The 13,469-nt window shown below is 38.6% G+C and overlaps 1 protein-coding gene across 5 annotated transcripts in view; it reads right to left on the bottom strand.

The window, feature by feature from the left end:
- Window positions 1–7,262: 7,262 nt before the first annotated feature.
- ZNF81 (zinc finger protein 81) overlaps window positions 7,263–13,469 on the bottom strand; it is a 101,938-nt gene continuing 95,731 nt past the window's right edge. For all 5 annotated transcript variants that reach the window (XM_064574004.1, XM_045876986.3, XM_064574002.1 and 2 more), the window contains one exon: window positions 7,263–13,218. In XM_064574004.1, the coding sequence (XP_064430074.1) occupies window positions 11,510–13,218 (1,709 nt within the window). In that variant the 3' untranslated portion in view covers window positions 7,263–11,509. The remainder of the gene's footprint in view (window positions 13,219–13,469) is intronic.

Below are 13,469 nucleotides of genomic sequence, written 5' to 3'. Positions count from 1 at the left end.
ATTAAAAAAAATAAAAATAGATACAGGTAAAGAAGTAGAAATACCTATGTATGTATCCATGGGTTAGGATATATAGAGGTATCTCCTCGCTCTTTGACGCCACTACAGTGATACACCAGTGGCAATGAACACACCTAATACCAAGAGTTTGGTTTCTAATGCCGCTTTCCAGCAAAGGAACCAGATCTCATTGGAGAAATTAATAGCCGATTCTAGATCCGGAATAGGGAAAATACAAGATGAGCCTGGACCATCCTATAGTTCTAGTAAATAAGGAAGTGCCCTCCTCTACAGTAAAAAGATGGGGGCATGTCAGAGGGATGCAGGAGCCAACCTCAAAGACCTAATGGCTAAACCTGTAACCATTTGTGCAACCTAAAAAATGCAGTATTGGAATATAACACAAAGAATAAAATAAATGTCCATTCATTCATATTGATATAAATAATTGAATAAATAAATAAATGGAGGATGGAAAGGGCAAATCTTTCTTACAGAAGAATCCCAACTCATAAATGTAGAAGCGAGGTGCCTGGGTGGCTCAGTCGGTTAAGTGTCTGCCTTCAGCTCGGGTCATGATCCCCAGGGTCCTGGGATCGAGCCCCACGTCGGGCTCCCTGCTCAGTGGGGAGACTGTCTCTCCTTCTCCCTGCCGCTCCCCCTGCTTGTGCTCTCTCTCTCTCATTGTCAAATAAATAAAATCTTTTTTTAAAAAAAGATAAATGTAGAAGCAATGAGGGAAACAGAAAATCACTATTAGAACAAGATAGCAGTATTGATGAAGGGAAGATCCACTGATGAATGCTAAAATTACTGAGTAAAACTTGAAGGAGAAATAGGACGTTTGCATAACCTCAAAGTAATTCCCTTGTGGTGGTTTTAATATGACCATGGACTCTTTGATACCCCTCCATCCAGAATGTGGAGCTTAATCCCCCTTCTCCTTTAGTATTGAGGACTTTGACTCATTTCTAATGAAGGGTATGGAAAGAGGAAAATAGTAACTTTATAACAGAGAAACTTGGGAGATACCACTACAGCACAGTAACCAAGGTTAATATCACTAAAAAGTCATGTTGATATCATCTGTCCCTGAAATAATGCAATGAGAAGGGCACATGATCTTATAACCTCATCATCTGTTTAGGATAAAACATCAGACAAACACAAGATACATGACTACTCTTCAAAAGTGTCAAGCCCATGAAAGACAAAGAAAGACCAAGAAGCTGTCACAGACTGGAGGAGACTAAGGAAACATGACATCTAAAAGGAATGTGGTATCCTGGATTGGATCCTGGAATAGAAAAAGCTTAGTAAAGGATTAACCTTGCCCAAAGAAAGGTTTGGCCCTTTGCCCTGGCTCCTAGGAGGTAACTTCAGCCTTTAGAGTGTCTTGTTTGATAAGAGAATCTGTTTACCTGAAGGCTTGAGCCACGCTGGACAGTCTATACTAACAATATAATTTATGGTAGGGGCTTTGGGCCATGTGGTATCAGCTCAGCCTCTGGAGGGCTACAGACTATATACATTTAATGGGAAAATATATACTTGCTAAAATTAATCAAAAGAAAAAAATGGAGTGGCTATTATAATATAGATTTTTTTTTACCAGAATAGAGTCATTTTATAATGAAATAAATGGAAGGATATACCCTGTTCATGGATCTGAAAGCTCAATGTTGTTAAAATGTCAATTATTTCCAAATAGATCTATAGATTCAATTCAATCCCAATCAAAACCCAAGCAGGCTTTTTTTTATAGTAACCAACAAACTGATTCTAAAATTTATATGGATTTCAAAAGACCTACAATAGCAAAAACAACTGTGGACAAGAAGAATAAAGTTGGAGGACTTACACTATCTGACTTCGACTTATTATGAAGCTATAGTAAGCAGTAATGCTATAGTAATACAGAAGCTACCACAATACCAGGAGTGGTACTGGCACTAAGACAGAAAAACAGAACTGAAGTACTTCAAGAAATACCACCAACTGATTTTTTACAGAGATGACAAGGCAATCTTTTTCAACAAATGGTTCTAGAACAACTGAACAGCCATATGCAAAACAAAATGAATTTAAATCTTTTCCTAAGACCATATAGAATGTTAAATCAAAATGGATCACAGAATCAAAAGAGTCAATATTATAAAATGTCTAGATGAAAGCATAAGATAAAATCTTAGTGACCTTGAATTTTACAAAAATTTCTTAACCATACTCAAAATGCATGAGTTATAAAAGAAAGTATAAATGAACTGGAATTATTAAAATTAAAAACTTTTGCTCTTCTGTTATTCAAATGAAAAGGCAAACCTGGGAGAAAATGTTTGCAAAATATATATCTAACAAAGGATTTATATCTAGGATATATAAAGGACTCTTACAACTCAATAACAAGACAAACAGCCCGATTTAAAAATGGGCAAAGTATTTTAAGGGAAACATCAACCAAGATGATATATAGATGGCAAAAAAGCACAAGATTCTCAACAGCATTAGTTATTAGGAGAGTGTACATTAAAACCACAGTGAGATACTACTTCACTCCCACTAAAATGGCTAAAATTAATAGGAATAATCATACTCAATGAGGGCAAAGATATGAAGCAAATGGAACACTTATATACTGCTGGTGGGAATATAAAATTGGTACACCACTTTGGAAAACAGTTTAGCAGTTTCTTAAAAAGTTAAATATACACTCACATGACCAAACCATTCATTCCTAAATATTTATACAAGATAAATGAAAGCTATGTCCACACAAAGACTTATATATAAATGTTCACATCAGTTTTATTTGTAATAGAAACAATACATTTTAATCAACACATGAATGGATAAACAAATTATATATATATATATATATACACACACACACACACACACATACACAATGAAATTCCACTTAGTAATAAAAAGGAATGAATATAGATGCCTATAGCAACACAAATAAATCACAAAATAATTATGCTAAATGAAAGAAGCCAAACAAGAGTGCCTATTGTATGATTCCATCTATACAAAATTGTAGAAAATGCAATTCATCTATAAGGACTGGAAACAGATCAGTGGTTGCCTGTGGATGGGGGGAACGGTGTAGGGAGGGACAGTTGGATGACAAGGGGTATAAGGAAAATTCTGGGGGTGATGAGTATGTTCATTATTTCTATTGTAATGATGGTTTTAAAGGTGCATATATATGTCAAAACTCATCAAATTCTATTTGCCGTGTGCTAATTATACCTCAATAAAGCTGTAAAATATATTTTGAGGACAATGGGAGAAATCTGAAAATAGACTGGCTATGAGATATCATAAAATTAGGTTGATATTGATAATCCAGTTTTGTGGGAGAATGTCCTTATTTTTAGGAAACAGATGTTCAAGTATTTATGAGTGTAACGCTATGTCTATAACTTACCATCAATTTTTCAGGAAAAAATTTACATATACATTGTTGAATCTAGTTGAAAGTTATACATGTGTGTTCACTGTGCTGTTCTTTCAATATTTCTACATGATTAGAAATTTGCATAATTAAAATGTGCTTTATCATTTTATTGTCCATCCTCCTCTTCAGAGAGAGAAACATTATCTTTATCATACTGGAATGTAGGCAGATCTTTTCTGGGAATTTCTCCAGGGAGAAAAACATTCTCTATCTTTACTGCCCAGGAATATAAATAAATGTGAGCACATTGGCTGTTAATGTCCAGACAATGAGAAACATGAGAGATTCATGGAGAACTATCTTTGAATAGGAGGCTAGGGACAGTCACTCACAGCTAAAAAGAATAATGATATGAAATGAATGTAGACGGTATGAAATGCAGAAGATGACAAAGACATATTATATATGCAATAATTGATGTCCTTGAAGAAGAGAAGAAACGGATCAGAAAAAAATGCATCAGAAAAAAAGTTTATAAACTAAAACTTCACTGAAATGAAAAGCTTGAATCATGATTGAAACAGCTCATTGTAACATAAAATTAATTAAAAAATCAAGACCAAGGCATATGCTTCTAAAATCCTTAACTTCGTGCATAAAAAAGAATTATATGGCAGAGAGGTACAAGAAAAAAAAGAGAGGGGATTAGTCTAAGACTTCTCAATGGCATCACTCAATTTAAAAGAGCAACATTTATCAGGATTCTCAGGAAAAGGAAGTAACTTACCAAGCAGGGTTCAATCAGGTAAGTGGATTCTATAAATATTATGGAATAAGGAATTTTTTTATATGAATTCGACCATGCACAACTGTGGGAGTAGCTGGGAAAGTAAAGGTATGGAAAGGGGAGTTGGAAGATTAGAGAAGTCACTAAACCACCCTTTTGAAAACACTGACATGGGTGGTGAATAAGTTCCAGCTTGCAGGAAAATCTGAGAAGCCAGGCACATCCAGCTGCTGAATTGAGACTGTCAAGGGAGAGCTTATAGAGAAGTCTATGAAAAGCTGTTGCCTTTGTGGGCCTCAGCCAAGCATCTTATGGTGCCTGGGACCACTGGTGGTCAGCAGCGCTGGGAGATACAAAGGACTGAACATAGAATGGAAGAGAGTGAGGAAAAAGTAAAACTTTCTGGGTACCTCTGCATCTGTCCTTCACTGTGTCTAATCTTAAACTTGTAGAGTAATGGTTGTTCCTTCACTTTGACCTCTCAAATCTCATGGTCTCTATTTCTGGCCAACTCTAACCTGGAGTCAAATAGGATTCTTGAAAATGCATTTCTTAGTGTAACCCAGACAATATCAATAGAGTAATACAGCCCAATGATCTAATATTTTCCTATCGAAAGAAAAAGTTTTGTGGTGAAGTAACATTACTTGAGTTCAGAAATTCCTTCAGGTTTGCTCAGTTTTTTTTTCTTTAGTTAAATTCACTTCTAAAATAACACTCATCACATTTAACAGTGACCTCCTTGTCACAAATTCCAAGAACCAGTTTTCCATCTTCATATGAATTGACCTCCAGTCTGGACAATTCCCCCAGTAAAACACTGCTTCCACAGTGTTTCCAACACTGTCTTCTGTGAGCCTCTTGCTCACCTGGTATGTTTTTACCTCTCTGGCTGCTCCTTCCTATTATCCTCTGTAGATGAATCCCTCTTGGCCGGGTCCTCAAATGTTGGAAGCACAAACCTTGGTCCTAGGCCTGCTTTTCCAGTTACCCAATACATTTTCTTTAGGTAACTAGATGAGACTAAGATACTACAAACAAGCTCTCATATCCTGGTCAAGCACAGAGAATTAAAGGGTACAGGAAGTGGGGTACATCTAATATTCATCGAGACCTGCTTTTCGTTCGTAGTTCTAAGTGCTTTATACAAACAAATGCATTAGCTTCTTGTTATGGGTAACTGTGTCCCCCCAAAAAAAAGATATGTCCAAGTTCTAACCCCCAGTATCTCAGAATGTAAACTTATTTGGAAATAGAGTCTTTATAGAAGTGTTCAAGTTAAAATGAGGCCATTAGGGTGGGCTTAATTCAATATGACTTGTGTCCTTACAAGAAGGGGGAAAATTAGACACAGAGGCAGACATGCAAAGGGAACACAATGTGAAGATACACAGGGAGAAAAAGGCCATGTGATTAGAGTAATGCATCTAATGCGAAGGAATGCCTGAGGCTACCAGAAACTAGGAGAGAGGCATGGAACAGTTCCTTTCCTAGAGCTTTCCGAGGGAATATGGCCCTGCTGACTCCTTGATTTCAGACTTCTGGCCTCCATAACTGTGAGACCAAGCAATTTCTGTTGTTCTGAGCCACTCAAGTTGTGGTGCTTTGTGAGAGTTGCCCTGAGCAGCTAATACACTTTTCATATCAAATCTAGGAGATACGTACTAGTGTGAATGTCCTTTACTGCTTAAGAAATTAGGACAAAAAGGTTAACTAACCTGCCTAAGGTAACATAGCCAGTAACTAGTAGAGCCAGGACTAAAACCTTAGCAAGACTGGTTCCTGAGCCCATCTACCTAACCACTATGCAAACTACCTCTTAATATTTTTAACAGCATTGCTCCCAGTGACAAAAAAAAAGTAAAAAAAAAAGGGGTGTGTGTATAAATCTTAATAGGAAAAAGGTTGAATAAATTATTGCATATCCATCCCTATGAACTATCATGCAACCATTCAAAATAGTTGTTGAGTAATAAAGCAAGATGCAGAGATAGTTGTATGACATGATCCCATATTTGAAATTCATGGAAGAAAACAATCCTTATATAGCTTCTATCTGATTATAAGCATGGGAACATATGTATTTCTATATATAATTAAAAGCACAGATTAAAACATGAAAGTGTTCATAGTAGTTTAGTATTGGTTATCTGTTGGAGATGAATAGTGGAGGAGGAAATTCAATAAATAATAAATATATTAGTTAGCTTTTTTCCTGGGTAACAAGCCACCCAAAACTTAGTGCTTAAAACAATCAATACTTAATCCATGATTCTATGAGTTGTCTGGGATGGGTGGGATGGATGGCAGAGCTTTTCTACTCTGTGCCAGTGTATTACTAATCTGTTACTATGTAACGTGTTACCCTAAAATTTAGCAGCTTAAAACAACAAGTGTTTATTATCTCACAGTTTCTGTGAGTCAGGAATTCAGGTGAGGCTCAGAAGGGTGTCTCTGGCTGAAGGTCTTCATAAGGTTGCAGCCAAGTTGTCATTTAGGGCTATGGTCTCATCTGAAGGCTAGCCTGGGAGCATATGCTCCCAAACTCACTCACATGGGTCTCTCCATAGACCTGCCTCATGAGATGGCAGCTGGCTTCCCCTAGGGTGAGCTATCTGAGAGAGTACCCGAAACAGAAGCCACAGTTTCTCTGTAACCTAACCCTGGAAGTGACATCCCATTACCTCAGCTTCATTCTATTTACTAGAGCCAAGTCACTAAATCCAGCCTAAGCTCGAGGAGGGGATTATACAAAGGTGTAGATACCAGGAAATGGGGATCATGCAGGGTCATCTCAGATGCTACTGACCACAGTGGGCTTGACCAGGGTTGGATGGCTAGTATAGCTTCATTTGCATGTCTGGCAGATGAAAATCTGGCTGGTGTAGGGAACCTCAACTGGGATGGTTCATCTCTATTCCATCACTGCTCCATGAAGTCTCTCATCATCTAATAGCACAACCCGGGCCTTTTCACACTTGTCCTTAGGATTCCGAAGAGGAGCAAAAGTGGGCAAACCTCAATGTGTAAGCACTTCTCAAACATCTGCTTGTGTCATATTTGCTAATGTCCCATTGGCCAAAGAAATGGCCACGCCCAGTTTTAAGGGTTGGAGAAATGGACTCCATCTCCTGATGGGTGAAGTGGAAGAGTCACATTGAAACGGGGGCATATATTCTGATGTTAATGGCCAAAGGAGACCATCCAGACTTCTGTCTTCTGCCTGGGATGTAGACATCTGGAAAGAGCATAGCTCCCATTCTTATACTAAGAAAAAAATATGGGCAATCTACAAAATCATAACTTTTCTTGAACTCATCAAAGAACTAAGACCATAGAGCAACCAATTAGCTTGATGTATAAGACAAGTGCCTCAAAGGAGATAGGAAGTTGTCACTGGGTCACCTGTGGCAAAGCAAGAAGGAAGATGGGTCCACCATAGCAGCAGTAAGATTTCAGCAAGAAGTTTTAATGAAGCTTTAAAGGCTGAGTGTGGGATAGTATGAGAATATAGAACCCCCGAGAACTGGAGACCTAAGGATAGTCGGCCTTCACTTGCAGGCTCTTTGCTACAGACCTCCACTGGATGCTCACCAGAAATAATGGGGGTAGGGAAGGAGACTGGAGAAAGCCTCTCTCAGTGGTGGAGGCCTGCAAGGGGACAGCTGCTGATAGAGAAATGCCACAAAGCCCCAATGGGACCCTACTTCCTTACAGAACAAAAGCCTTAAACCACTAGGGGAAGTGATGCAAACCCAGTCACCCCCAGGATACAAGTGCAGATCTGCTGTGGCTAGAGAAAAAGGAAAAGGAAAAAAAAAAAAAATCTTCCATTCATGGGGGAAGGGCGGGTAATCATCCTGAGCTGAGACCACTAAAGGCCATTTACCAATGGGGAGGGGCAGGATCACTGAAAAAAAAAAACTCCACCCTCAAGACCTAGGGATACAAGTCCCTGCCTAAAACTGGGGTTGGCCCAGGACAACTCCTGACCCCTACTCATTAGGTCACCGAGACCCAAGTAATAACAGCAGTCTACTACTAAGGGAGAGACACGGGCATGGAGAGAGATCCTCCCTGAGATGCAGGAACACAGGAAAGGCCTAAAGGCAAGAATATTGAGAAAAATTATCTGGAAAACCAGTGCCTACCCTAAGCCCAAGGTAATATTTGAGAAATTTGAAGTCTATGGTACAATGAAAGTACCACAGCAACAACAAAACCTAAACCCAGCCCAAATTCTGACTAGATGGACTCACCCCCTCCCCCCTTAATGATTTATCAGAAGAGCAGTCATAACTATTTCCAGGAATAAATATTATTTACCTCAGTTTCTACTCTCCTCCATACAACGTCTGACATTCAGCCAAAAATTATTAGATGCAAAACAGCAAGAATAAACAGTCCACCATTAAGAGACAGAGCAATAAAAAAATCCAGACTCAGCTGACCCAGTTGTTAGTATTATCAAGTAGGGAATTGAAATTAACAATGATTAATGTGTTAGAAAGGATGGTGGGAAATGTGAACAACAGGTATGAACAGATGGGGAATTGCAGCAGAAAAATGAAAACTCTAAGAGTCAAATGGAAATACTAGAAATAAAGAAAACATAACTGAGATGAAGAATGCCTTTAATGGGTTCATCAGTAGCCCTAACAGAAGTAGTGGTTAAACAGATTGAACAGGGTAGGGGTTAAAATTCGTGAACCTGAAGATAGGTTAATAGAAATTACCCCACCTGAAACACAAAGTAAAATATTGAAAAGGGACACACATATAGAGAGGGTAGAAATTTGTAACATTTTTCTATCTAACACAATCTATCTTCTGGTCATTAATTATTTATGTTACCACACCATGCAAAATATGTTCACCCTCATTCCAAGACCTCCAAATGTCTCATCCCAAATTAGGGCATCAGGCTCAAATCCAGGACCTCAGGTCTTCTGTATCAGGTTCAGATGTGGCTGAAGCTCCTTGGGTGCAATTTCTTAGGTTCTTGATCCAGTGACCTGTGAGCTAAATGACAAGTTATATGACCATCACCCCCCCATACACACACACACACACACACACACACACACACACACACACTGGTGAGACAGGGACTGTGAACTGCAGTAGATACTCTCATTTAAAAGAAGGGAGGAACAAGAGGCACATCTTAGTCACTGTTCCATAACAACTCTGAAGTCGCACAGAACAAATGTTGTCAGGTCTCCCTGCTCCAGGGGCAGATGTTTCTTGACTGGGTCACAGTTCAACCTGGGAATAGCTTCCCAGTCCATTTTAATATATTGTTCTTGGGTCTTCTCTCGGAGACATCCTTCTTTTCCCATAAGAAATGGCAGCTGAGTAACTTTCTCTGTTTGCTTCATGTTCATAGAAGTTAGAGAAGGTAGTCCAAGGCTGCTTTTCATTTTGGACTGTTTCAATTCCTTTAAGTCCAACCCGGAGGTAGTAAAACTCTATTAGAGACTTTATAGGTGTTCTGTGAATCTTGTTTGTATTTAGTCCATGCCCCAAATGCCACATTGACAATTCTTTTTACAACAGGCCCCTCTCTACTTTAGCAATGTCTCAGGCTATTGGACAATGTCATGAAGTTTTTAGAAGCCTTTTGGTTTAGCTGAGAGAGTCTCCCAAACACCAACTTAAGTATTTCACACATTTTAACAAAAGGTGTTATAGCCGCATCCATGATTTGATCTCTACCCTGAGACCATTTTTCACCGTGAGAATATTTTGATGGCTGGAGAGACTTGGAGATGTGTGAGAAATAGTTATTTTCCAACCCAGCAAGTTCTGGCTTTTTTGGTATTTCTTCTGAATTCTGCTTGTAAATGGAACAGTTATTTCCTTAGTTCATCTCTCTTTTGGTACCTCACCGTATGCAGCTAAAAAGAAGCAAATTGATATTTCCAACATTCTCCACAAGCTTATTTGGTATATTCTCTATCTTCTCACAGAGCATGCTGTTTTGCTATTCTTTTCCCTAGTAAATAACATGAGCTGCCATCTTTTCCAGCCTTTCTTAACAGTTTTCCTTATTGTTTCCAGTCTCCACCTGCCACCAGGCCCAGAGCTAATGCCACGTCTTATGTTTTGTATAATCCACCCTCCCCCCACACACACCCCCCTGCCGACGAGTATACCCTTTTAGGTCTTAGTAGCTTAAAACAATAATCATTTTATGTATCTCATAATTCTTCAGGTTGGCTGGGGTAACTGGTATAGCTCTTTCGGTGTGGGCCAGTTTGGCAGGGGCTGGAGGTTGAGGAAGGTCTCACTCTCCTGCCTGGCAGTTGTTCTAAGAGGACTCATCTGTGCTGGCCCATCTCTGTTCCGTGTGGTTTCTCATCCCCCAGCAGAAGACTCTTGAGTTTCCTCACATGAAGTTCTCAGAATTCCAGAGAGCAGCAAGAGAAGATAAGGCTCAAGGCAGATTTTTCTCCAGCCTCTTGAATCTCTTTGCTAATGTACATTGGCCAAAGCAAATCACATGGCCAAGCTCAGAGTCAAGGAGTAGAGAGAGCTCTACCTCTTAATCAAAGAAAAAGAAAAAAAGTAACATAGCAAAGGATGGGAGAGGTCTGTGGCTATTTTGCATTGCACCACAAGGAAAGAAGATAAACAGTGTCGTGGAAACCAGCATGAATTATAGGATTATATTTATGTGTTCAAGTGAGATTATATCTGCAGATGTGTGTATATATAAAACCATAATGACTTTAAAACTGTGGATTCACAGGAGGATTCAATAGGAAAGATATTGGACAGACACAATTATATTAAATTCCAAAAAGAATTTCAATTCAATGATTCCTCCTGTTGTGTAATGTGTTCTGTCACAAACACCCTACAGAACTGAGAGTAGGTCTACACATCAAATACATTATTTTGTTGTTCTTCCTTTCATTTTGTTGCCACTTTACCTTGCTTAATATGACACAGTAAACATGACTGTCATTTACATACTTTTGCTCACTCCATCTATAAAGAATTTGGTAACAATTTGCCTTATAATACTTTCTATAGGGAGGCTTTTCTGAATGCATCAAACTGATAGCATTTTTCCCAGTATGAATTCTATTATATTTTGTGAGGCCATGCAAATATGAAAAGTCCCTTTTATTCAATGCATTCTTAGAGGGTCTCTTTTGAATAATTTTTCTTATCTCAGGGAGAGAGGCTGATGGATGCTTTTTATCATGCAGTGTATTCATATAGGATCTGTCTTGGATGGATTTTATGACATACACTTGGACCTGACTTCTGTGATAAGGCTTTCTCACTTGTAAGAAAAAGGGTTACTTTCATGTATGAATATTGCGATGCATACTCAGGACCGATTTCTGAGTGAAGCCCTTTCCACAGTCACTGCATTTATAGGGTTTATCTCCAGTATGAATTGTCTGGTGTTTATTGAAATTTGACCTGTCAGTGAAGGCCTTCCCACATTCTGCACACATGTATGGTTTCTCTCCTGTGTGAATTCGCTGATGTACTTTGAGATGTGGTTTCTTGGAGAAGGATTTCTCACACTCAGGACATTTATAAGGCTTCTCTGTAGTATGAATTCTCTGATGTGTAATTAACTCTGACTTCTGGATGAAGGCCCTCCCACAATCAGCACAAACATAGGGTTTCTCTCCGGTATGAATTGTCTGGTGTTTATTGAAATTTGACCTGTCAGTGAAGGCCTTTCCACATTCAGCACATATATAAGACTTCTCTCCAGTATGAGATTTCTGGTGAGTATTGAGATTTGACCTGTTGGTAAAGGCCTTCCCACATTCAGTGCATATATAGGGTTTCTCTCCTGTGTGAATTCGCTTATGCATCTGGAGTTGTGACTTAGAAGGGAAAGATTTCCCACAGTCACTGCATTCATAAGGCTTCTCTCCAGTATGGATTCTTTGATGGGCAATCAAGTGTGCCTTCTGGATGAAGGCCTGCCCACATTCAGTACATATGTAAGATCTCTCCCCTGTATGAATTCTCTGATGCATCCTGAGTGTTGATTTTTGGGTAAAGGCTTTCCCACACTCACCGCATTTGTGGTGTCTCTCTCCAGTATGAATTTTCTGATGTACATTGAGGGCTGAGTTCAGGGAGAAGCCTTTCCCACATTCACTGCATTCATAGAGTTTTTCTCCAGTGTGAGTTGTCTGATGCCTAAGTAGAGAGGACACCTGGAAAAATGATTTTCCACATTCATTGCATTTATAGGGTTTTTCTCTAGTATGAGTTTTCTTATGCACAATTAATTCTGAATTCTGGATGAATGCCTTCCCACATTCAGTACATATATACAGTTTTTCATCTCTATGAACTCTCAGATATATACTGAGTAGTGGCTTCTGTGTAAACACATCTACACATTTGCTAAGTTCATGAGGTTTTTCCATAGTGTGGATTCTCTGAGATGCAAAGAGGTGTGACTTCTGGGTGAGTATCTTCCCAAATTCAGAACACATATCTGCTTTCTTCCCAACAGGAAGTTTCAGATGGTGACTAAATGCTTGTTTGAGACCGAGGACTTTTCCACACTGATTACTTTCACAGAATTGCACTCCTGTATGAGTACTTTCATGGTTAGTATAAGAAGAGCTCTGTGTGAAAACTTGACCATGTCCAGTATTTTTATCAAAGTTCTTTGTTGCATTGTTTTTACCAGGAATATGTATGTCCAAATTATGCCTAAAACTCTTCCCAAATGAGTCACATTTATGGGGTCTTTTCTGTGAAGGAATATGATTTGGGCTTGGATGAACAAATTTTCCACTGTCTTTATATTCAAAATCCCACTCTGTATTCAGTACTTTCTTACTGATGAAAGCAGCATGACTCAGAGGTTTGCTCTGTTTTTCCTGATATCTTTTTATCTGTTCAGAATCTTGCCACAGTTCTTCTAAAATGGAATACAATGAATCATCTCTTGTATCTTCACTCTCCATTTCACTATGAAATGAAGCTTTTCCAGAAATTCTTTTTTGTGAGGTCTTAATCCCAAACCTCCCATCTAAAAAGAGAAAGAAAAAGTAAAATTGACACAAAGAATAGATAACAGAGGATTAAAAGTTACATATAAGCTAATCCAAATTGAACACAGGGGGAAACCAGTAAATATGATGATGATGGCCACAATGATGACAAGAGATACACATACAGCATTTATCATGTGCCAAGTTCCTGCATAATATCTATGATGTTCCAGGCATTGCTCTAAGAAATATATATACATATATGTATACATACATATGTGTATGTATA

The sequence above is a fragment of the Mirounga angustirostris genome, unplaced genomic scaffold (genome assembly GCF_029215605.1).
Source record: "Mirounga angustirostris isolate CCGP_5_RB_7025 unplaced genomic scaffold, mMirAng1.0.hap1 SCAF_11, whole genome shotgun sequence".
NCBI lineage: Eukaryota > Metazoa > Chordata > Mammalia > Carnivora > Phocidae > Mirounga > Mirounga angustirostris.
Note: the sequence above shows the minus strand (reverse complement) of the source record. Positions and strands in the feature narration are given on the sequence as shown.